This window comes from Oncorhynchus tshawytscha, unplaced genomic scaffold (genome assembly GCF_018296145.1).
Source record: "Oncorhynchus tshawytscha isolate Ot180627B unplaced genomic scaffold, Otsh_v2.0 Un_contig_3970_pilon_pilon, whole genome shotgun sequence".
NCBI classification, from domain to species: domain Eukaryota; kingdom Metazoa; phylum Chordata; class Actinopteri; order Salmoniformes; family Salmonidae; genus Oncorhynchus; species Oncorhynchus tshawytscha.
Window position 1 is genome coordinate 157,863 of NW_024609706.1, and position 26,641 is coordinate 184,503.

At 43.1% G+C, this 26,641-nt stretch overlaps 1 protein-coding gene across 1 annotated transcript; it reads left to right on the forward strand.

Annotated features, from left to right (window-relative positions):
- The first annotated feature begins 4,935 nt into the window (after window positions 1-4,935).
- Window positions 4,936-26,282, forward strand: LOC121845596 (MORN repeat-containing protein 4-like). The gene is made up of 5 exons (XM_042317135.1): window positions 4,936-5,989; window positions 16,743-16,857; window positions 21,839-21,948; window positions 22,688-22,890; window positions 25,158-26,282. Exons 2-4 carry the CDS (start codon window positions 16,832-16,834, stop codon window positions 22,876-22,878), a joined length of 327 nt encoding a protein of 108 aa, XP_042173069.1. The 5' UTR covers window positions 4,936-5,989; window positions 16,743-16,831; the 3' UTR covers window positions 22,879-22,890; window positions 25,158-26,282.
- Window positions 26,283-26,641: the final 359 nt, after the last annotated feature.

Genomic DNA, 26,641 nt, shown 5'->3' on the forward strand with positions numbered 1-26,641 from the left:
CCTACAACTTAATCACATTAATTCAATTGCGATCTTTATGACTTCCTGTTTGCCATGTGGTATGTTTCAGGAATAAAAGAATGTCCCCTCTACTTTGCCATATTGGTTTAGATATCATCTGCTTGGTGACAAAACCCTCGCCATCCCTCGCAGCTGTTCTTTTGCGATATAGGGTCAAATAAATCAGAGTTTTCAATGAAACCCGCCACCAAAATATAATCACCAAATTGATAAACCAAAGTTACATAATATCATTAAAAAGCAGCCTCAATGGTGGTTTATACCTCTTCAGAGACGTGGACGGCACATAAAAGGCAAGGGCAAACGGTTTAACAAGGAGCACTCCGGCTAATTATATCGGCGAACTCTGTTGAATGAGGGGTTGCCCTTCACAAACATGTCTTCCATAGATGCACTGGACGAGGAGCAGACAGCCAATCGGATGAGTGTTTGAATCAAGGTCAAGTGAAAGATGCTCAATAAGACCGCGCCACCTTGGAATAATGCTGAAGCCTCTTGCCAGGAGATGCGAGGCTACGGAAAGCTAATTTTCACTGGAAGGTGTAGAATCATCCACCAACCGGTTTTCTGTCAGTGATGTAGGGAAGGTGGATTCTCTTGGTGTAAAATACCTACCAGGTAAATTATTTGATTGTTTAATCGCCGTGGCAATGATGATTTTCTCAATGCTATCTGCCGGCAACGTGAAAGGGAAAATCGCACCGTTACTGTGGCAACATTTTAGACGGGGCATATACATCCTCTATTGTATTGATTCATAGGCTGCATTAAGAGAATAACAATATCTATGAATTACTGGATTCCTTTTCTTATTGTTAAATATATAAAAGTGTTTTGGTTTTATTCAAATGTACTGATGTAACATCATTATATCCAGAGGAGAAAAAATAGGATGAGAATCCTTCAAACGTCCCTGTGTCAGAGACACAGCCTAGTTTACAACAATGAGCAATGGAATATCTCGATGGACTTTCCATTCTTAGGCTATAACTGTGTTCTTGATCATATTATCTCGCCCTGACCTGCCATCACAGCTATAGTTCGGGTAGGCCATTCGTTCGTTCAGTAGGCTATAGCCTGATAATTCATTTTCATTAGTTGCAAATGGAATAAAGACCACATCATTAAAAAGCCTAACGTCATGGCGCTCATATGAATATTGTACGGTCTCTGTACTGCCTACCGCAAAAAAATAATGCAGAGATCAGCTCTCTGTGAGAGTTAAACCACGGGTTGTCTGGGCGAGCGCTCCAAACTGTGCGTCAAAATGTGTCTCAATCAGGTTAGCGCTCTGTGGGTGTTTGCAGAAGAGTCATGCACCCATTCATTTAGACGGGCACATAGGACTTTGGGATGGAGGTTTATGGTATCATAACCCATCATGGTATATAGTATCATAACCCATCATGGTATATATTATCATAACCCATCATGGTATATAGTATCATAACCCATCATGGTATATAGTATCATAACCCATCATGGTATGTAGTATCATAACCCATCATGGTATATATTATCATAACCCATCATGGTATGTAGTATCATAACCCATCATGGTATATATTATCATTACCCATCATGGTATATAGTATCATAACCCATCATGGTATATATTATCATAACCCATCATGGTATATAGTATCATAACCCATCATGGTATGTAGTATCATAACCCATCATGGTATATAGTATCATAACCCAATAATAATTGTGTGTGTGTGTACAACAGGACCTGTGTGATATGACCCTGACAAGAGGATCCTTCACCTATTCCAACGGTGAAGAGTACCATGGGGAGTGGAGGGAAGGCAAGATCCCTCTATCCCTCTATCACTTTACTAATCCATCTATCACTTTACTAATCCCTCTATCACTTTACTCATCCCTCTATCACTTTACTCATCCCTCTATCACTTTACTCATCCCTCTATCACTTTACTAATCCCTCTATCCTCTATCACTTTACTAATCCCTCTATCCTCTATCACTTTACTAATCCCTCTATCACTTTACTAATCCCTCTATCACTTTACTAATCCCTCTATCCTCTATCACTTTACTAATCCCTCTATCCTCTATCACTTTACTAATCCCTCTATCACTTTACTAATCCCTCTATCACTTTACTAATCCCTCTATCCTATATCACTTTACTCATCCCTCTATCACTTTACTAATCCCTCTATCACTTTACTAATCCCTCTATCACTTTACTAATCCCTATATCACTTTACTAATCCCTCTATCACTTTACTCATCCCTCTATCACTTTACTAATCCCTCTATCACTTTACTCATCCCTCTATCACTTTACTAATCCCTCTATCACTTTACTCATCCCTCTATCACTTTACTCATCCCTCTATTACTTTACTCATCCCTCTATCACTTTACTAATCCCTCTATCACTTTGCTAATCCCTCTGTCACTTTACTAATCCCTCTATCCCTCTATCACTTTACTAATCCCTCTATCACTTTACCAATCCCTCTATCACTTTACTCATCCCTCTATCACTTTACTAATCCCTCTATCCTATATCACTTTACTCATCCCTCTATCACTTTACTCATCCCTCTATCACTTTACTAATCCCTCTATCACTTTACTAATCCCTCTATCACTTTACTCATCCCTATCACTTTACTCATCCCTCTATCACTTTTCTAATCCCTCTATCACTTTACTCATCCCTCTATCACTTTACTCATCCCTCTATCACTTTACTAATCCCTCTATCACTTTACTCATCCCTCTATCACTTTACTCATCCCTCTATTACATTACTCATCCCTCTATCACTTTACTAATCCCTCTATCACTTTACTAATCCCTCTATCACTTTACTAATCCCTCTATCACTTTACTCATCCCTCTATCACTTTACTCATCCCTCTATCACTTTACTAATCCCTCTATCACTTTACTCATACCTCTATCACTTTACTCATCCCTCTATTACATTACTCATCCCTCTATCACTTTGCTAATCCCTCTGTCACTTTACTAATCCCTCTATCCCTCTATCACTTTACTAATCCCTCTATCACTTTACCAATCCCTCTATCACTTTACTCATCCCTCTATCACTTTGCTCATCTCTCTATCCTCTATCACTTTACTCATCCCTCTATCACTTTACTAATCCCTCTATCACTTTACTCATCCCTCTATCACTTTACTAATCCCTCTATCCTCTTTAACTTTACTAATCCCTCTATCACTTTACTCATCCCTCTATCCTCTATCACTTTACTAATCCCTCTATCACTTTACTAATCCCTCTATCACTTTACTAATCCATCTATCACTTTACTCATCCCTCTATCACTTTACTAATCCCTCTATCACTTTACTAATACCTCTATCACTTTACTAATCCCTCTATCCCTCTATCACTTTACTCATCCCTCTAGCCTCTATCACTTTACTAATCCCTCTATCACTTTACTCATCCCTCTTTCACTTTACTAATCCCTCTATCACTTTACTCATCCCTCTATCACTTTACTAATCCCTCTTTCACTTTACTAATCCCTCTATCACTTTACTCATCCCTCTTTCACTTTACTAATCCCTCTATCACTTTACTAATCCCTCTATCACTTTACTAATCCCTCTATCACTTTACTAATCCCTCTATCCCTCTATCACTTTACTAATCCCTCTATCACTTTACTCATCCCTCTAGCCTCTATCACTTTACTAATCCCCCTATCACTTTACTCATCCCTCTATCACTTTACTAATCCCTCTATCACTTTACTCATCCCTCTATCCTCTATCACTTTACTCATCCCTCTATCACTTTACTCATCCCTCTATCACTTTACTCATCCCTCTATCACTTTACTAATCCCTCTATCCCTCTATCACTTTACTCATCCCTCTATCACTTTACTAATCCCTCTATCCCTCTATCACTTTACTAATCCATCTATCACTTTACTCATCCCTTTATCACTTTGCTCATCCCTCTCTCACTTTACTCATCCCTTTATCACTTTACTCATCCCTCTATCCTCTATCACTTTACTCATCCCTCTATCACTTTACTCATCCCTCTATCCTCTATCACTTTACTAATCCCCCTATCACTTTACTCATCCCTCTATCACTTTACTAATCCCTCTATCACTTTACTCATCCCTCTATCCTCTATCACTTTACTAATCCCTCTATCACTTTACTCATCCCTCTATCACTTTACTCATCCCTCTATCACTTTACTCATCCCTCTATCACTTTACTAATCCCTCTATCCTCTATCACTTTACTCATCCCTCTATCACTTTACTAATCCCTCTATCCCTCTATCACTTTACTAATCCATCTATCACTTTACTCATCCCTTTATCACTTTGCTCATCCCTCTCTCACTTTACTCATCCCTTTATCACTTTACTCATCCCTCGATCACTTTACTCATCCCTCTATCACTCTACTTATCCCTCTATCACTTTTCTCATCCTTCTATCCCTTATAGCTGGTCTCAGACAATCCTGCAGGTGAAGAAGCCGGTGTGGGTCCTGGGCTGGCGTGGTTACACGGTTACACATACTGCCAAATTCTCTAAAAGGATGTTGGAGGTGGCTTATGGTCGAGAAATTAACATTAAATCCTCTGGCAATAGCTCTGGTGGACATTCCTGAAGTCAGCATGCCAATTGCACACTCTCTCAAAACTTGAGACATCTATGGTGTTGTGTTGTGTGACAAAAAGGCACATTTTAGAGTGGCTTTTTATTGTCCCTAGCACAAGGAGCACCTGTGTAGCACCTGTGTAATGATCATGCTGTTTAATCAGCTTCTTGATATGCCACACCTGTCAGGCAGATGGATTATCTTGGCAGAGGAGAAATGCTCACTAACAGGGACATAAAGACATTTTGAGAGAAATAAGCTTTTTGTGTGTATGGAACATTTCTGGGATATTTTATTTCAGCTCATGAAACATGGGACCAACACTTTGCATGTTGCGTTTCTATTTTTACTCGGTATAAATACACCATTTATGTACTCCAACTGTACACGTCAGACATGAAAGTAAAGTTAGCAGGTACTTTACATGCTCCATTCCCCCTCTGGATGTATTTCTCACTGTGTCAGCCTCAGGTGTCTGGAGGTTTCAAACGAATCAAAAGTCTTAACTCAGTCCAGATTGTTGCTTCTGAGTAAACAGCAGAGAGGAGTGGTAGGCTGGAGCCTAAGGGTGTGTCGTCTGTACTAATTCTAGGTCACAAACAGAATCCGTATCCACCGGCAATTCTCTACAGACTATATACCCTCTGCTGTCATAGCGACAACACACATACAAATACACAAGCAAACAAATACACACACACACACACAGCCGCGTAATATCCACATTAATGCTACACTGACCAAACCAGTATTTGCAGTTTGACAAAAACACGAGACGTCACGGTAGCCCCAGAGATAAAGGATGCCATAATAACTAGAGAACAAGTTTGGAGCTATTTTAGAAAACCGTTCTGTTTAACTGATAACATATGGTGGCTTCAGAGAGGTCAGAGGTCATTTGGTGTGTCTGGTGTGTTGTTTAGTTCCCTTGGTGTAAGGGTGATTGTTTGTATTGACAGGTATAGCTAACAGGTTGAAGTGGGACACACAGGAGACAGGCTCTTTCATTATCCACTGTTCAAGTCTGTTATTAGCTAAGAAAGACAACTTTGAGAGAGATGTTTGTGTGTGTGTGTGTGTGTGTGTGTGTGTGTGTGTGTGTTTGTATGTGTGTGTGTGGGGGGAGGGGTCAGTGCACTAGGACTATTGATTGATATAAAACCCGACAAATTCAGCTAAAGCTAAATTAGCATGGCAACCGTGGCAACCGTGACCTAACGACAAGATTGGCCCCGACGATGCGATGCTGAGAACCGTTCACCAGATTAAACTCTGAACTGATTTCTGGAATCAAACTAGACGAAAGGAGAGACGGGCAGTTTGTAAGTACAGGAGTGTACACAATCTATTAGCTGGTCCGAAGCTTGGCCTTTAATTAGTGCTTTTATTGTTTTAGACTGTGTACTTTTTATTTTCTACATTTTACTGCTTCTTGTTTGCATATAATTATTTTCATTGTATTGTTTTAATATTAAGTGTGTTGCTATTTTTAATGCACTTTAAATACAATTTTAATTGGATTTGATTTGATCCAGTAGCACTACTGCTTTAGCTAAACTGGTAAGGCTAATTACTCTGTACAATAGGGGAAATGAATTAGTTGTAATACTGGGGGAAATGAATTAGTTGTAATACTGGGGGGAAAAATGAATTAGTTGTAATACTGGGGGAAATGAATTAGTTGTAATACTGGGGGAAATGAGTTAGTTGTAATACTGTGGGAAATTAATTAGTTGTAATACTGGGGGAAATGAATTAGTTGTAATACTGGGGGGAAATGAATTAGTTGTAATACAAAGGGGAAATTAATTAGTTGTAATACTGGGGGAAATTAATTAGTTGTAATACTGGGGGAAATGAAGTAGTTGTAATACTGGGGGAAACAAATTAGTTGTAATACTAGGGGAAATGAATGAGTTGTAATACTGGGGGAAATGGTTAGTTGTAATACTGGGGGAAATGAATTAGTTGTAATACTGAAATGGGGAAATGAGTTAGTTGTAATACTGGGGGAAATGAATAGTTGTAATACTGGGGGAAATGAATTAGTTGTAATACTGGGGGAAATGAATTAGTTGTAATACAAAGGGGAAATGAATGAGTTGTAATACTGGGGGAAATGAATTAGTTGTAATACTGGGGGAAATGAATTAGTTGTAATACTGGGGGAAATGAATTAGTTGTAATACTGGGGAAAAAGGGGAAATGAATGAGTTGTAATACTGGGGGAAATGAATTAGTTGTTGTAATACTAGTTGTAATACTGGGGGAAATGAATTAGTTGTAATACTGGGGGAAATGAATTAGTTGTAATACTGGGGAAATGAATTAGTTGTAATACTGTGGGAAATGAATTAGTTGTAATACTGGGGGAAATGAATTAGTTGTAATACTGGGGGAAATGAATTAGTTGTAATACTAGTTGGGGGAAATGAATTAGTTGTAATACAAAGGGGAAATGAATTAGTTGTAATACTGGGGGAAATGAATTAGTTGTAATACTGGGGGAAATGAATTAGTTGTAATACTGGGGGGGGTAATACTGGGGGAATTAGTTGTAATACTGGGGGAAATGAATGAGTTGTAATACTGGGGGGAAATGAATTAGTTGTAATACTGGGGGAAATGAATTAGTTGTAATACTGGGGGAAATGAATTAGTTGTAATACTGGGGGAAATGAATTAGTTGTAATACTGGGGGGGGAAATGAATTAGTTGTAATACTGGGGGAAATGAATTAGTTGTAATACTGGGGAAATGAATTAGTTGTAATACAAACTGGGGAAATGAATGAGTTGTAATACTGGGGGAAATGAATTAGTTGTAATACTGGGGGAAATGAATTAGTTGTAATACTGGGGGAAATGAATTAGTTGTAATACAAAGGGGAAATGAATGAGTTGTAATACTGGGGGAAATGAATTAGTTGTAATACTGGGGAAATGAATTAGTTGTAATACTGGGGGAAATGAATTAGTTGTAATACTGGGGGAAATGAATTAGTTGTAATACTGGGGAAATGAATTAGTTGTAATACTGGGGGAAATGAATTAGTTGTAATACTGGGGGAAATGAATTAGTTGTAATACTGGGGGAAATGAATTAGTTGTAATACTGGGGGAAATGAATTAGTTGTAATACTGGGGGAAATGAATTAGTTGTAATACTGGGGGAAATGAATTAGTTGTAATACTGGGGGAAATGAATTAGTTGTAATACTGAATTAGGGGAAATGAATTAGTTGTAATACTGGGGGAAATGAATTAGTTGTAATACTGGGGGAAATGAATTAGTTGTAATACTGAATTAGGGGGAAATGAATTAGTTGTAATACTGGGGGGGAAATGAATTAGTTGTAATACTGGGGAAAAATGAATTGGGGGAAATGAAGTTGTAATACTGGGGGAAATGAATTAGTTGTAATACTGGGGGAAATGAATTAGTTAGTAATACTGGGGGAAATGAATGAGTTGTAATACTGGGGGAAATGAATTAGTTGTAAACTGGGGAAATGAATTAGTTGTAATACTGGGGGAAATGAATTAGTTGTAATACTGGGGAAATGAATTAGTTGTAATACTGGGGGAAATGAATTAGTTGTAATACTGGGGGAAATGAATTAGTTGTAATACTGGGGGAAATGAATTAGTTGTAATACTGGGGGAAATGAATTAGTTGTAATACTGGGGGGAAATGAATTAGTTGTAATACTGGGGGAAATGAATTAGTTGTAATACTGGGGGAAATGAATTAGTTGTAATACTGGGGGAAATGAATTAGTTGTAATACTGGGGGAGATGTTTGTGTGTTATACATATCTTGCTTGGAAACAACTTGTGGCATTGATAATATTTCTGTCAAACTGTCAAGTCATTTCCCATACATTTTCATTCAGAATGTTTTTGACAGTTCAGGAATTTGACCTTGATCACGTGAGCTAGAGAAACATGGGATAGAAATGCACTTTCTCGTGTCCTTTAAGTTTGAAATGGTTGCTATTTCAACCCTCGTGCCTCGTGTAAGACGACTGACGTCCCTGCTTGACAAATCAAATCAAATGTTATTGGTCACATACACATGGTTAGCAGATCTTATTGTGAGTGAAGCGAAATGCTTATGCTTCTAGATCCGACAGTGAGGCAGTATCTAACAGGTAATATCTAACAATTCCACAACAAAACCTACTATCTAACCAACCTCAGTCAGTGGAAGGAAGCCTTGTGAAATCTCAGCCACCGCCTCTACTTGGCTGGCTTCAACACTGAGATTTGGGGGACACAAATCCCATGTCAACACCGTACGGCCCACACACACACATACACACACACGTGCAGATACACACACAGACACACACATTAAGGGCTTATAAGTAAGCACCTGTTGTATTCGGTGCATGTGACAAATACAATTTGATTTGATTCCGGAAGGCTCTTGACTGTATTTCGTCTAACAGCCAGTTTAGTTTTACCTCGCCGTCCAAATCTCATAAAAATAAAAAAAACTCAACTGAGATTAGGGAGAGGAGGTTTGCGTAGTCATAGTGACAGATGGCACATCTAATTTAGTCAATTTACACCACTAGCTGGCAGCCCTGTGCTCTTTCATCCCCTCCCTCCCTCACCCTTTCCTCTCCCTCTCTCAGCCCTCCCTCCCTCACCCTTTCCTCTCCCTCTCTCACCTCTCCTCCCTCACCCTTTCCTCTCCCTCTCTCACCCCTCCCTCCCTCACCCTTTCCTCTCCCTCTCTCATCCCTCCTCCCTCACCCCTCTCACACCCCTCCCTCCCTCCAGTCCTCTCTCTCCCTCCTCCCTCACCCCTCTCTCCCCCCCTCCCTCCAGTCCTTCACCCCTCCTCCCTCACCCCTCTCTCCCTCCTCCCTCCCTCTCCCCTCCCTCCCTCCCCCTTTCCTCTCCCTCTCTCACCCCTCCTCCCTCACCCTTTCCTCTCCCTCTCTCACCCCTCCCTCCCTCACCCTTTCCTCTCCCTCTCTCACCCCTCCCTCTCCCTCACCCTTTCCTCTCCCTCTCTCATCCCTCCTCCCTCACCCCTCTCACACCCCTCCTCCCTCCAGTCCTCTCACCCCTCCTCCCTCACCCCTCTCTCACCCCTCTTCCCTCACCCCTCTCTCACCCCTCCTCCCTTCACTCCGCTCACCCCTCCTCCCTCACCCCTCTCTCACCCCTCCTCCCTCCAGTCCTCTCACCCCTCCTCCCTCACCCCTCCTCCCTCACCCCTCTCTCACCCCTCTTCCCTCACCCCTCTCTCACCCCTCCTCCCTTCACTCCGCTCACCCCCTCCTCCCTCACCCCTCTCTCACCCCTCCTCCCTCCAGTCCTCTCACCCCTCCTCCCTCCACTCCTCTCACCCTCCTCCCTCCACTCCTCTCACCCCTCCTCCCTCCACTCCTCTCACCCCTCCTCCCTCCCTCCTCTCACCCCTCCTCCCTCCCTCCTCTCACCCCTCCTCCCTCCACTCCTCTCACCCCTCCTCTCCCTCCCCCACCCCTCCTCACCCCTCCTCCCTCCACTCCTCTCACCCCTCCTCCCTCCACTCCTCTCACCCCTCCTCCCTCACCCCCTTCCTAAATCCCTAGTACACTAGTATCTGGCAGCAGAAAACCACCCTCATCTCTCTCACTCACCCTCACCTCCCTCCACCCTCCCCCTTCCTCTCCCTCTTTCACCCCCCTCACCTCACCCCCTTCCCTCCCTCCCTCCCTCCACCCTCCCCCTCCTCTCTCACCCTCCCCTCCCTCCACCCTCCCCCTTCCTCTCCCTCTTTCACCCTCACCTCACCTCCCCCTCCCTCCCTCCACCCTCCCCCTCCTCTCTCACCTCCCCCTCCCTCCACCCTCCCCCTTCCTCTCCCTCTCTCACTCTCACCTCCCCCTTCCTAAATCCTAATCCACTGTGTTCACTTGTGTGCTCCGATACTTTACGTTCAAACGTATTGCTGCCCAAATACCTACGGAGCAACGAGAAGCTCAGAACATTTCACCTGACCTCATTCAGTGGACCCCATTCAGTGGACCTCATTCAGTGGACTCCATGCAGTGGACCCCATGCAGTGGACCCCATTCAGTGGACCTCATGCAGTGGACGTCATTCAGTGGACTCCATGCAGTGGACCCCATGCAGTGGACCCCATTCAGTGGACCTCATTCAGTGGACTCCATTCAGTGGACCCCATGCAGTGGACCCCATTCAGTGGACCTCATGCAGTGGACCTCATTCAGTGGACCTCATTCAGTGGAATCCATGCAGTGGACCTCATTCAGTGGACTCCATGCAGTGGACTCCATGCAGTGGACCTCATTCAGTGGACCTCATTCAGTGGACCCCATGCAATGGACCTCATTCAGTGGACCCCATGCAGTGGACCTCATTGCAGTGGACCTCATTCAGTGGACCCCATGCAGTGGACCTCATTCAGTGGACTCCATGCAGTGGACCCCATGCAGTGGACCTCATTCAGTAGGCTACAATTGGAGAATGCTGTAGCCTACAATACACACAGGTGTAAAATACAGTGTGTTGAGACATGGCTTGAATGCCTCCTTGAGGGTATGTGTTTAATCTACGTAGACTGACAGGACAAAACATCTACATTAGAATTCTTTCTTTTTTTTACTGGCTATATTTTTTTACTCACATTCTTTCCTAGAAGTGACAAGGCAGCCTGTTTGTTAAGTTCCAAGAACATTCAGAGACCCTGAGATTGGTATGTCTTAGAGCAAGAAAATATTTTAGTCCCACTTCACTGTTAAATTACTTTCGATCCAACTGCCCATGAAAAGTGTCATTTTCTTTACCTATATAGGTTACAGAGACCCTGAGATGTGTGTTTGAATAGAACATGCCCAGAACTCCCAAAGAAACAACAGTATAGAAGTTAACAAGGACCAAGGAAAGACAGGCAGCCTCTTTTCAACTTCCAAGAACATTTGGAAGCCCTGAGAGTTGTATTTGGAAGCCCTGAGAGTTGTATTTGGAAGCCCTGAGAGTTGTATTTGGAAGCCCTGAGAGTTGTATTTGGAAGTCCTGAGAGTTGTATTTGGAAGCCCTGAGAGTTGTATTTGGAAGCCCTGAGAGTTGTATTTGGAAGTCCTGAGAGTTGTATTTGGAAGCCCTGAGAGTTGTATTTGGAAGCCCTGAGAGTTGTATTTGGAAGCCCTGAGAGTTGTATTTGGAAGCCCTGAGAGTTGTATTTGGAAGCCCTGAGAGTTGTATTTGGAAGCCCTGAGAGTTGTATTTGTATTTGGAAGCCCTGAGAGTTGTATTTGGAAGCCCTGAGAGTTGTATTTGGAAGCCCTGAGAGTTGTATTTGGAAGTCCTGAGAGTTGTATTTGGAAGCCCTGAGAGTTGTATTTGGAAGCCCTGAGAGTTGTATTTGGAAGCCCTGAGAGTTGTATTTGGAAGCCCTGAGAGTTGTATTTGGAAGCCCTGAGAGTTGTATTTGGAAGCCCTGAGAGTTGTATTTGGAAGCCCTGAGAGTTGTATTTGGAAGCCCTGAGAGTTGTATTTGGAAGCCCTGAGAGTTGTATTTGGAAGCCCTGAGAGTTGTATTTTGAGAGTTGTATTTGGAAGCCCTGAGAGTTGTATTTGGAAGCCCTGAGAGTTGTATTTGGAAGCCCTGAGAGTTGTATTTGGAAGCCCTGAGAGTTGTATTTGGAAGCCCTGAGAGTTGTATTTGGAAGCCCTGAGAGTTGTATTTGGAAGCCCTGAGAGTTGTATTTGGAAGCCCTGAGAGTTGTATTTGGAGCAATACATTTTTTTTCCTGACCCAACCACCCCATGACAAGTGATGTGGGTTTGAGTAGACAGACCTGGAACTTCTAAATAAGCTGCATGTATAGTCTAAAGAACAAGGACAAAAGTGAGAAAGACGGACAGATAGACAGCTAGACAGACAGACAGACAGACAGACAGACAACTAGACAGGCAGACAGACAGATAGACAACTAGACAGACAGACAGATAGACAGACAGACAGACAGACAGACAGACAGACAGACAGACAGACAGACAGACAGACAGACAGACAGACAGACTAGACAGACAGACAGACAGACAGACAGACAGACAGACAGACAGACTAGACAGACAGACAGAGACTAGATAGACAGACAGACTAGATAGACACTAGATAGACAGACTAGATAGACAGACAGATAGACAGACAGACTAGATAGACAGACAGACAGACAGACAGATAGACAGCTACTAGACAGACAGCTAGACAGACAGACAGACAGACAGACAGACAGACAGACAGACAGACAGACAGACAGACATAGACAGACAGACAGACAGACTAGACAGACAGCTAGATAGACATACAGCTAGATAGACAGAGTCAGACAGATAGACAGCTAGACAGACAGCTAGACAGACACTAGATAGACAGCTAGATAGACAGCTACAGACAGCTAGACAGACAGCTAGATAGACAGCTAGACAGACAGACAGCTAGACAGACAGCTAGATAGACAGACAGACAGCTAGACAGACAGCTAGATAGACAGACAGCTAGATAGACAGCTAGATCAGACAGCTAGACAGCAGCTAGACAGACAGACAGATAGACATACAGCTAGATAGACAGCTAGTCAGACAGCTAGTCAGACAGACTAGACAGACAGCTAGATAGACATACAGCTAGTCAGACAGCTAGTCAGACAGCTAGACAGCTAGACAGCTAGATAGACAGCTAGACAGACAGACAGACAGCTAGACAGACAGCAGACAGCTAGACAGACAGCTAGATAGACAGCTAGTCAGACAGCTAGTCAGACAGCTAGACAGACTAGATAGACAGCTAGATAGACAGCTAGACAGACAGCTAGACAGACAGCTAGATAGACAGCTAGACAGACAGCTAGATAGACAGCTAGACAGCTAGACAGACAGCTAGATAGACAGCTAGATAGACAGACAGCTAGATAGACAGCTAGACAGATAGACAGCTAGACAGACAGCTAGATAGACATACAGCTAGATAGACAGACAGCTAGTCAGACAGCTAGATAGACAGCTAGATAGACAGCTAGACAGACAGCTAGACAGACAGCTAGTCAGACAGCTAGACAGACAGCTAGACAGACAGCTAGACAGACAGCTAGACAGACAGCTAGACAGACAGCTACAGACAGCTAGACAGACAGCTAGATAGACATACAGCTAGATAGACAGCTAGTCAGACAGCTAGACAGACAGCTAGATAGACATACAGCTAGATAGACAGCTAGTCAGACAGCTAGATAGACAGCTAGATAGACAGCTAGATAGACAGCTAGATAGACAGCTAGACAGACAGCTAGACAGACAGCTAGACAGACAGCTAGACAGACAGCTAGTCAGACAGCTAGATAGACAGCTAGATAGACAGCTAGATAGACAGCTAGATAGACAGCTAGACAGACAGCTAGACAGACAGCTAGATAGACAGCTAGACAGACAGCTAGATAAACATACAGCTAGATAGACAGCTAGTCAGACAGCTAGACAGACAGCTAGATAGACATACAGCTAGATAGACAGCTAGATAGACAGACAGCTAGACAGACAGCTAGATAGACAGCTAGATAGACAGCTAGATCAGACAGCTAGACAGACAGCTAGATAGACAGCTAGACAGACAGACAGACAGACAGACAGACAGACAGACAGACAGACAGATAGATAGACAGACAGCTAGATAGACAGCTAGACAGACAGCTAGATAGACAGACAGCTAGACAGACAGCTAGATAGACAGACAGCTAGACAGACAGCTAGACAGACAGCTAGACAGACAGCTAGACAGACAGCTAGTCAGACAGCTAGACAGACAGCTAGATAAACATACAGCTAGATAGACAGCTAGATAGACAGCTAGTCAGACAGCTAGACAGACAGCTAGATAAACAGACAGCTAGATAGACAGCTAGATAGACAGCTAGACAGACAGCTAGACAGACAGCTAGACAGACAGCTAGATAGACAGCTAGATAGACAGCTAGTCAGACAGCTAGACAGACAGCTAGACAGACAGCTAGATAGACAGCTAGACAGACAGCTAGATAGACAGCTAGACAGACAGCTAGATAGACAGCTAGACAGACAGCTAGACAGACAGCTAGACAGACAGCTAGACAGACAGCTAGATAGACAGCTAGACAGACAGCTAGACAGACAGCTAGACAGACAGCTAGATAGACAGCTAGATAGACAGCTAGACAGACAGCTAAGATAGACTATTTTGAAGCTCTAAGTACTGACAAAGAGCCTGACTCCGGTTGTAAGGTATTTGGAGCAATTGAGTGTTCTGGCCCTATTATAATAATATTACTTCACGATTACTTCACGACCCAACTACCTGAAGAATAGCCATGTAGATTTGACCAACAAAGGCCTTCATGTACTGTATAGTCTGTAAGGATAAAGGCGAGACAGACAGGCTTTTTTAAAGTTCTAGGTACAGGCCGAAACCCAGAGATTCTATATAGCAGCTGTACTATAGAGCTGATGGTTTCATATGGTCCAATAAGCTCTTCACCTTGCATTAACCTCTTACACATGAGGCATCTTTATCCTTTATCCACATGGTGATTTATGAACAATTATTATAAAAAATAAGGTGGTCTTTTGATTTCTTTCATTCACGTTTAGAGTGTATTTGACATTTTTTATTTTTGTCCAGTTCGGTCTATTGCAATTTAATTTTGCCAGTAACTAACTGGTTTGTCTGTCCCCCAGGTCTGAGACATGGTCTAGGCCAGTAACTAATGGGTTTGTCTGTCCCCCAGGTCTGAGACATGGTCTAGGCCAGTAACTAACTGGTTTGTCTGTCCCCCAGGTCTGAGACATGGTCTAGGCCAGTAACTAACTGGTTGGTCTGTCCCCCAGGTCTGAGACATGGTCTAGGCCAGTAACTAACTGGTTTGTCTGTCCCCCAGGTCTGAGACATGGTCTAGGCCAGTAACTAACTGGTTTGTCTGTCCCCCAGGTCTGAGACATGGTCTAGGCCAGTAACTAACTGGTTTGTCTGTCCCCCAGGTCTTGGTCTAGGCCAGTAACTAACTGGTTTGTCTGTCCCCCAGGTCTGAGACATGGTCTAGGCCAGTAACTAACTGGTTTGTCTGTCCCCCAGGTCTGAGACATGGTCTGTAACTAACTGGTTGGTCTGTCCCCCAGGTCTGAGACATGGTCTAGGCCAGTAACTAGACACTGGTTTGGTCTGTCCCCCAGGTCTGAGACATGGTCTAGGCCAGTAACTAACTGGTATTGTCTGTCCCCCAGGTCTGAGACATGGTCTAGGCCAGTAACTAACTGGTTTGTCTGTCCCCCAGGTCCCCATGGTCTGCCAGACATGGTCTGAGACATGGTCTGTGGCCAGTAACTAACTGGTTTGTCTGTCCCCCAGGTCTGAGACATGGTCTAGGCCAGTAACTAACTGGTCTGTTTGTCTAACTGGTTTGTCCCCCAGGTCTGAGACATGGTCTAGGCCAGTAACTAACTGGTATTGTCTGTCCCCCAGGTCTGAGACATGGTCTGAGACAGGCCAGTAACTAACTGGTTTGTCTGTCCCCCCCCAGGTCTGAGACATGGTCTAGGCCAGTAACTAACTGGTATTGTCTGTCCCCCAGGTCTGAGACATGGTCTAGGCCAGTAACTAACTGGTTTGTCTGTCCCCCAGGTCTGAGACATGGTCTAGGCCAGTAACTAACTGGTTTGTCTGTCCCCCAGGTCTGAGACATGGTCTAGGCCAGTAACTAACTGGTTTGTCTGTCCCCAGGTCTGAGACATGGTCTAGGCCAGTAACTAACTGGTTTGTCTGTCCCCCAGGTCTGAGACATGGTCTAGGCCAGTAACTAACTGGTTTGTCTGTCCCCCAGGTCTGAGACATGGTCTAGGACAGTAACTAACTGGTTTGTCTGTCCACCAGGTCTGAGACATGGTCCAGGCCAGTAACTAACTGGTTGGTCTGTCTCCCAGGTCTGAGACATGGTCTAGGCCAGTAACTAACTGGTTTGTCTGTCCCCCAGGTCTGAGACATGGTCTAGGCCAGTAACTAACTGGTTTGTCTGTCCCCCAGGTCTGAGACATGGTCTAGGCCAGCTAACGTTAAGTGATGGGACGTGTTACACGGGTCAGTTCGAGAACGGACTCTTCAACGGCTGTGGGATGCTGGTCTTCCCTGATGGATCCAGGTAACAATGTCTCACCATTCCTATTTCACCTTTGACCCTGCTAATGACACTGTCTGACGTCTTCCCCCTTATAGTACATTCATATTGACCGATGCCCTGAGGCAACGTGTTGCATTTAGATCTCCCCTGTTCATTGTCTTCATTCGTGTTACTTCTAACTGGAAGTTGAATTCCTTACCGCGTCCATGTGGTTCTGCAAACAGATGTTCTCTTAGTGTTGTGATGTTAGAAGCAACAGGCAACGCTTTCCTCTAGATCCAACTCTACTCCGATGTCACACAAAGTCATGTGGGGATGCAATTTGTGTTGCTTGCATCGTAATTATAACCAACCTCCTTCACCTTGAGAGCAGAGCTTGATTGAGATAATTAAGTGTCAGTTGCTTTAACGAGGATCTCGGCAACGTCACACACTGCGCGGCGAAAGTAAAACTAATCGCTGCACAAATGGACGTTTGTTTCGCTGTGTATTGTATTCTGTGTCACAGAGCACGTAGCAGACCTGGGTTGTGAGAACAGGAGAATGGATCAGTCCATCAGTGAAGATTCCACCCACCTCAGGTCAAGGTTCTCTGCTTATATTTGTCTGTGTTCTGACAGCATTCTCTTCTTGTTCGAGACTTCTTGGTGACATTTCTCAGCTGAATGATATCTATTATATGACAGCATAGCTCACTAAATAGTTATGCACCAGACAACTGCCTAACAAATACATTTTTGAGAATCCACTCAAAACAAACTTAACACAATCAGTGTGCAGAAACAAACTCCTTGACATTGGGGTCCTATTCATTATGGTAAGCAATGAAAAACACTTTTAAATGCTTTGCTACAGAAAACTTTAAATGCTTTGAAACAAGGTCAGAAAAATGGTGCTGCTAAAATCAGAATATTAGTGATATTGCTGCTAGTCAAAGACAAGATAGTCAGAATGGTCCCTGGTGATATGGTGCTGCTAGTGAAAGGAAACAAGGTCAGAATGTTACTTGGTGATATGGTGCTGCTAGTGAAAGGAAACAAGGTCAGAATGTTACTTGGTGATATGGTGCTGCTAGTGAAAGGAAACAAGGTCAGAATGTTACTTGGTGATATGGTGCTGCTAGTCAAAGACAAGATAGTCAGAATGGTCCCTGGTGATATGGTTGCTTCCGTTGAAGGAGAGTTGAAGGAGAGTCGGACCAAAATGCAGCATGGTTAAATCGAGACATCTTTAATAACGATGAAAACAAACAATACAAAAACAACAAACGGAATGCGAAAACCTATACAGCCTGTCTGGTGCCAACTAACACAGAGACAGGAACAATCACCCACAAACACACAGTGAAACCCAGGCTACCTAAATATGGTTCCCAATCAGAGACAACGAGAATCACCTGACTCTGATTGAGAACCTCAGGCAGCCATAGACTATGCTAGACACCCCTACTAGCCACAATCCCAAAACCTACGAAAAAAAAACCCATACATAAACACAACACAAAATAAACCCATGTCACACCCTGGCCTGACCAAATAAATATAGAAAACACAAAATACTAAGACCAGGGCGTGACACTAGTAAAAGACAACATAGTCAGAATGTTACCTGGTGTTATGGTGCTGCTAGTAAAAGACAACATAGTCAGAATGTTACTTGGTGATATGGTGCTGCTAGTAAAAGACAACATAGTCAGAATGTTACTTGGTGATATGGTGCTGCTAGTAAAAGACAACATAGTCAGAATGTTACCTGGTGATATGGTGCTGCTAGTAAAAGACAACATAGTCAGAATGTTACTTGGTGATATGGTGCTGCTAGTAAAAGACAACATAGTCAGAATGTTACCTGGTGATATGGTGCTGCTAGTGAAAGGAAACAAGGTCAGAATGTTACTTGGTGATATGGTGCTGCTAGTGAAAGGAAACAAGGTCAGAATGTTACTTGGTGATATGGTGCTGCTAGTCAAAGACAAGATAGTCAGAATGGTCCCTGGTGATATGGTGCTGCTAGTGAAAGACAACATAGTCAGAATGTTACTTGGTGATATGGTGCTGCTAGTGAAAGGAAACAAGGTCAGAATGTTACTTGGTGATATGGTGCTGCTAGTCAAAGACAAGATAGTCAGAATGGTACCTGGTGATATGGTGCTGCTAGTAAAAGACAACATAGTCAGAATGTTACCTGGTGATATGGTGCTGCTAGTAAAAGACAACATAGTCAGAATGTTACCTGGTGATATGGTGCTGCTAGTAAAAGACAACATAGTCAGAATGTTACCTGGTGATATGGTGCTGCTAGTAAAAGACAACATAGTCAGAATGTTACTTGGCGATATGGTGCTGCTAGTAAAAGACAACCTAGTCAGAATGTTACCTGGTGATATGGTGCTGCTAGTAAAAGACAACATAGTCAGAATGTTACCTGGTGATATGGTGCTGCTAGTGAAAGACAACATATTCAGAATGTTACTTGGCGATATGGTGCTGCAAATGATAGACAACATTTAGAGACAGAATACAGACAAGTTAAAACAAAGGTTACGTTTGATACACAGTGGGTATACGGTTCATTCACAGTGTGTAAACTATTGCTACACAGTGGCTGTATAGTTTCAGTATAAATATGTCTATTTTCAGAGATGAACAGAGTGCAATGCAGTAAAGTACAGTTATTTAGATTACAGTTCTGAGATGGCTTGATGCGTTGTGCAGCATCGAGTCCATAGTCCTTCAGTCTCTATAGGCCAGATAGCTGGTTGGTGAGGGGCACAGTCCGGGAGAATAGACTTTTCAGGTGGCAGTTTTGGTCATGAGTGACCTGAACCGCCTGCCAGAGGGGCATCTCTGGAGAAGGGGGTGACCGGGTGGGAGTGGTTGGCAATGATCTTTCCTGCACACTTCCTTGCCCTGGAGTCGAGCAGGACCTCGATGGAGGGCAGGTGGCAGCCGATGACCCTCTCTGCAGATCGGACAATGCATTGTAGTTTGCCCTTGCGGCGGGCAGATCCAGGCCCAAAGCAGACGGTGATAGAGGTGAGGATGGACTCGGCGGTTAATGCGTAAAACCGGCTCAGGATTGACTGGGAGATTGAGTTTTTTCACCTGTCGCAAGTCATACATCTGCTGCTGTGCCTTCTTGGCGACCTCCATGATGCTGTCCTCCCATTTGAGGTTGTGGGAGATGATGGTGCCCAGGAATTTGAGTGATTCAACTGTGTTAACAGCTGAGCCATCAATCTAGAGGCGGAGAGATTGTGGGGGCATTTTCTAAAGTCAACCACCATTTTCACGGTTTTCTCTGTGTTGAGTTCCAGGATATTGCGACTGCACCGTGCCATTAACTGGTCGACCTCTCCATGGTACATGGACTCATCGCCTTCGGTGATGACCAGAGCTGTGTCATCTGCAAAATTGAGTAGTTTGACAAATGCGTTGTTGGAGGTGCAGTCATTTGTGTAGAGTGAGTAGAGGCGAGAGCACGCATCCTTGTGGCGCTCCAGTTGGACAGGAAGTCAGTGTCCCACTGACAGATGGAACTGGACACGTTCAGCTAGGAGTGTCTTGTAACAGTTCTGGGATGATGCTATTGAATGCTGAACTAAAATCCACAAACAAAACCACTGCATATGTCTTTGGGTTATCCAGGTGTTTGATGATGTAGCGTAGGTTCATGTTGTGTGAGGTATCCTAGCGGTTAACTTGTTGAGTGTAGGGGGCAGTATTTTGATGTTTGGATGAAAAACGTACCCAAATGAAACTGCCTATTTCTCAGGCCCAGAATCTAGAATATGCATATAATTGTCAGATTAGGATAGAAAACACTCTAAAGTTTCCAAAACTGTCAAAATATTGTCTGTGAGTATAACAGAACTGATATTGCAGGTGAAAACCTGAGGAAAGTCCAACAAGGAAGTGCTTAAGAGAAACGAATCTCCCTGTTCCATTGCATGCCTTCCCTCCATTTAAAGGGATATCAACCAGATTCCTTTCTCTATGGCTTCCACATGGTGTGAACAGTCTTTAGACATAGTTTCAGGCTTTTATTCTGAAAAATGAGCGAGAATGATCACATCGCGTTATTGGATAGCTGGGTGCCAGCAGCGTTTTGAATGCGCCAACAGAGTGGAGCAGACATTTTCTCTCTCTCTCCTATTGAAGAAGCTACAGTCCGGTTGAAATATTATCGATTATATATTGTAAAAACAACCTTATAAAAAACGTTTGACATGTTTCTACGAACTTTACGGATACTATTTGGAATTTTCATCTGCCCCGTCGTGACCGCTCGAGCCTGTGGATTTCTGAACATAACGCGCCAACCAAATGTAGGTATTTTGGATATAAAAATAATCTTTATGGAACAAAAGGAACATTTATTGTGTAACTGGGAGTCTCGTGAGTGCAAACATCCAAAGATCATCAAAGGTAAGCGATTCATTTTATTCCTTTTCTGACTTTCGTGACCAATCTTCTTTGCTGCTAGCTGTTTGTAATGTTTTGTCTGCTGAGAGAGATGTCCTTACATAAATGCTTGGTATGCTTTCGCCGAAAAGCTTTTTTGAAATCAGACATGCCAGGTGGACTAACAACAAGCTAAGCTGTGTTTTGCTATATTGCACTTGTGATTTCATGAAAATTAAATATTTTTAGTAATTTAATTTGAATTTGGCACTCTGCAATTCAGCGGATGATGCCGGAAATGATCCCGCTAACGGGATGGGTGCATCAAGAAGTTTTAACATCGCTTGGCCAGTAACCAAAAGGTCTCTGGTTCATATCCCTGAGCCGACTAGTTGAGCAAGGCACTTGCTCCTGTAAGTCGCTCTCGATAAGAGGGTCTGTTAAATGACTAAAATGTAAATGTTGACAGCATTGTCCACAGACCTGAGAATTTCTTATTGGACAAACCCAGTTAGTTCCTCCCTGTTTCCATCTGTGTTCTTCCGTTTGGTGCCTAATGAACACACCCCACTGGTTGTGCATCTGTGTGTCTCTTGCAGGTACGAAGGAGACTTCATTCAGGGGAAGTTCCAAGGCGCAGGCGTCTTCAGTCGTTTCGACGGGATGAAGTTCGAGGGAGAGTTCAAGAGTGGATGTGTGCAGGGATACGGTAAACAGTAGAATCTCCGCAACACTCTCTTTATACTTCTCTTATAAGGTTGAACTAAACAAGTTAATTCTCTCTCTCTCTCTCTCACTGTTAAATGACACAACTCACTTTGTAAAAGGAATCTGTAGCAGGGTCTTTTTCAATTATTCTGTATATTTAGAGTGGGGTTTAATGTGTAGCAGTAAGGTTAGATTTCGGTTTAAAACCTCTATGGGATCGGTGGAGCTAACATAGGCTAATGCGATTAGCATTAAGTTGTAAGTAACAAGAACATTTCCCAGGTCATAGACATATCTGATATTGGCAGAAAGCCGAAATTCTTGTTAATCTACAACATTTTGAACAGAAATGCAATGGTTCATTGATTCAGTCTAAAACTTTGAAAATACACTGCTGCCATCTAGTGGCCAAAACCTACATTGCGCCTGGGCTGGAATAATACAATATGGCCTTTCTCTTGCATTTCAAATATGATTGTACAAAACAAATACAAAAAAATGCATGTTTTTTTCTTCGTATTATCTTTTACTGGATATAATGTGTTATATTCTTTTACGTTGATTTCACATTTACACAAACTTCCAAGTGTTTCCTTTCAAATGGTATCAAGAATATGCATATCCTTGCTTTAGGTCCTGAGCTACAGGCAGTTAGATTTGGGTCATTCATGTCATTTTAGGCAAAAATTGAAAAAAATGGGCGGATCCTTAAGACTTGAACTTAAACATGACCTTTGCAGGTATGCTGACGTTCGCTGACGGATGTCCGGAAAGAGGGGGAGGAGGAGGAGGAGGAAGAGGAGGAGGAAGAGGAGGGACGAGCCACGAGGGTCTGTTTGAGAGAGGCCAGCTGGTGGGCAGAGAGGGGTGCCAGGGCACGGTGCAGCGGGCACAGGGGGCAGCCGCCAAGGCACGGGCGCTCTCCATGTGACCTGCAGCTAGGGTGCGCTACTCAGGGAGCACTTCACTATCATACTCACACCCTTCTTTTTTTCATTCATCTCATTCTGTTCTCTGTCTTTACGTTTGTACTCCTCTGTACACAGTGTACAAAACATTAAGAACACCCTTGCTCTCAGAAGAGCCTCAGTTCGTCGGGGGCCTGGACTCTACAAGGTGTCGAAAGCGTTCCACAGGGATGCTGGCCCATGTTGACTCCAAATACTCCAAATAGTTGTGTCAAGTTGACTGGATGTCCTTCGGGTGGTGGACCATTCTTGATACACACAGGGAACTGTTGAGCGTGAAAACCCCAGCAGCGATGCAGTTCTTGACACGCGCAAACCGGTGCGCCTGGCAGACTCAGACTTTTGATTGCCTCTATTAAAAAGAGGAGGATCCCATCAGCTATCTGTAGGCTAACTAAATTTATTTCCCAACTCTCCTAATATTAAGCATATTGCTTCGCTTTACAATCGGAGTAGCCTACCTAGCTGGCATGGAAATGAACCGTGGGAAAAGTGCCTTCCGTTCACTATTCAAGTGCATATGGCTGAGAGGTACATGATAATGACCAAGTCTAAACCAAAATGAATCTCACACAAATATTATTTAGCATATGTAAAGGCAAGATTAAATTGAGAATAGTCTGATGGGTGACAATATTATCCCCTGTGAATGATGCCCAGTGTGTGCAATCTAAGGCAAGAAACAGCACATTTTCTTGAGGACTTTAATTAGATCATAGTCACATGCATTGTGTGGTCTAGCCCATAGGCCTATATGTTTTGATAAGGTTTGTAATCACAACTAAAGTGGCCAAATAACACCAAACGTAGCCTCTAAGCCCAAGACCCCTGGAACATGGTTGTAGTGCCCATAGCCTACAGAGCCTAGTGAAACCTGTTCTTATAAGCCATCATTGTGCGATTGCGTGTGAAAACAGTTTTGACTGGACACTATTTAAAAGAAGATCCCAGCTTTCTCTTACTGCTATGTTTATTGCTTAATTCTTCACATTAAGTTCATGAATCTGCTTTATAAACGTTGTTCCCTACTTGCCGTTTTAAACACGTAACCACACGAAACCTCCATTCGCTTTTCCAGTAAAGGCTACGGATGACATTTTAAACATATTTTTATTTATAAAAAATATAATAAAATATCATTCCACACATATATTAATAGGGTATATGTAAAGACCAGATTAAATTGAGAATAGTCTGATGGGTGAGAATATGATCCAGCGCTTGTGGATGAGAGACTGATGAAGTGTGTGCAGCCTGCACAAGAAACAGAGCAGAGTGCTTCCCTTTCATTATCCAGCGCTTGTCGAGTAGTGAATGAGAGACTGATGAAGTGTGTGCAGCCTGCACAAGAATCAGAGCAGAGTGCTTCCCTTTCATTCAACTTTTTTCAAATCATCATTTGTCACATCATACGGCCTTAGAATGTATTCAAATTCTAAACATATAGCCCAACGTTTGTATCACAGCTAAAGTTGCATAAATAACTTAAGTTGCATAAATAAATAAATAAAGCATATAGGAAGACCTGTTCCTTTGTTAACCGTTCAACACAGAATAGCCGTATGGGCGCACTCCCTCGGAAATCGTTTGGAAAAAATATCCTTTCTACTTTATTTAGTTGTGTTCAATTGTGTTGTTCTTCATGTAAAATAATATAAAATAATGCCACGGGAATTATAAACTAATCCAGTCTGCTAAATGAACTAGTGTCGCCCACAGCCATATGGCATAGCCAGATCAGAGCCTTATCATAAGGACAACTCAGAGTGTTATTCAGTTCTTCTGTTCTTCTGAAATAGGCAACATTTTCTTCATGTCAACATGTTTCTTCAGACCTGCCTAAAATGAATAATAGATGTATTGTGATGGTGTAGGCTATATTACGTGGATGTATTATACTTTATAAATGTAGATTTTCCAAAAAGGTCCGCATCAGTGGCTTGTAGGCTGTGCATTGAAGCCGGAGATGCTAAACGTGTTTATGCTAATCAGCGGTCAATTACCGTGAGATCGGCAGTTATCTGCATGACAATCACCAGCTGACGAAATGTGATGACCGCCACGGCCCCATGTACACTCAGTGTATATTCCCTTCTTGTCTTTCTTTATCTTGATCTGTGTGTTGTTTCTCACCCCTCTTTGTATCCACGTCTTTCCATTCCTCTCTACGTCTATCATGTGTTTTCCCCTCTGGTTGTGCCTGCTTGGTGCGCTTACATGTCATTTACCCTCCACATCACAGTCAACCAACGAGCTACTGAATCTGATCCAGGATCTGCTGAGCCAAAACCCACACCTCCTCCTCGTTCCTAACCATTCATTCAACATACGGTGCTACCTACCTACTGCTAAATATGTTCCCAGATCAGCTCTAGCTGACACCAACCGCAACTACTCAGGAGTTGAAACTAGTGTCCAAGCAGGCAGAGACCATATTTGGATCTGTCACATTTCCACCATGGGGTTTTACACCGGTGCTTGGCCTAAAGACTCAGACTTTACACCGGTGTCCCTGTGGAAAAGCAGCATAAGAGGCCAGAGACTCAGTATTAAGAGGCCAGAGACTCAGTATTAGAGGCCAGCATTAGAAGAATTCATACTCTGTGCCACATAACATGGCTCAATCTGTTCTGGGGTCAGCTGACTGAAACGCCATTATCTTAATGCCAACCAACCATACTGTGCCAAGAGACTGGAGCAGGACCTGGAGCTGATTCCAGATCAGTGGATTTCAATAGATGCCTCACAAGGGACTGGAGTATTCCCCTGGTAGCAAGCAGGACAGAAGATTTTCCCTGATCATGTGATCTGCCCAAAATCTCCAGGCTTTAATTATTGTTGTCTAAGTCCCTACTGGTCCGGTCACATGGTTAGGGAAAGCTCCTGTCCCTGGTTATAGCTACTGTGTTGGGAGGTTGGGAAGGACTATTGATGTGTAGGTTGGGATGATGGTAGGGGGGGTATTTTCATTGGGTGGTAAGGGATGGTGGCCATATTGGGACAAATGACAAGTATTAAGATGACACTAGTGCAATTTGATAAAGATATTTAGCACTTTAACTTTGGGGTGCAATCGTCCTTAAATAAGGGTTTAGATACAGAGAGGAGAATACTAAACTACTGCTGTGTCTGTCATAGGGTTATGGGCCCTGGTCAAATGTAGTGCACTATATAGGGAATAGGGTGCCATGGGGATAAAGTCGGACAGTGGAGCACAAGTTTTGATTTGTCAACAACTTCATCACACAGAAGAAAACCACCATTACAAGAACACACAGATGAACTTCCTGTATAGCCGTTCCCTTCCTGTATCTGACAAATATGTCATCTATTTTTTACGATAAATAAGATTAAATGTTTAATGTCAGTATGTGTTTTTACAGAAAAAAGGTTTTGAACGAACTAATCTCAAGTTTTGTGAACAGTCGTGCTAGTGACTAACACACATTTCACACGTGGTATGATGATGTGACATTGTGCCTATTAAGGGAGAGTTGTCTGTGTGTATATGTAGTGTGTGGGGGGAGGGGGCATTAGGGGAGAGGTGTCATACCCATTGAAACTGAGGGCAGCTGTGTTTCACCTCAAACTTGTCTATTCAAGTATATATTTACAATATGGATTTTTATCAATATTCAATAGAAAAAAATGGGGTGCAGCTTATTTCTGGTGGTGGGGGGGGGTCTGTCTTACATCTGTCATTCATGAGGCTCTAAAGGGTTTTTT

Excerpts from the sequence above, each read along its gene's own strand:
- LOC121845596 (XM_042317135.1), top strand. The coding sequence starts at position 16,832 with ATGCTGGTCTTCCCTGATGGATCCAG. Across the intron at positions 16,858-21,838 it reads GTCTTCCCTGATGGATCCAG|GTACGAAGGAGACTTCATTC; the intron begins GTAACAATGTCT and ends TGTCTCTTGCAG. Across the intron at positions 21,949-22,687 it reads TGGATGTGTGCAGGGATACG|GTATGCTGACGTTCGCTGAC; the intron begins GTAAACAGTAGA and ends TGACCTTTGCAG.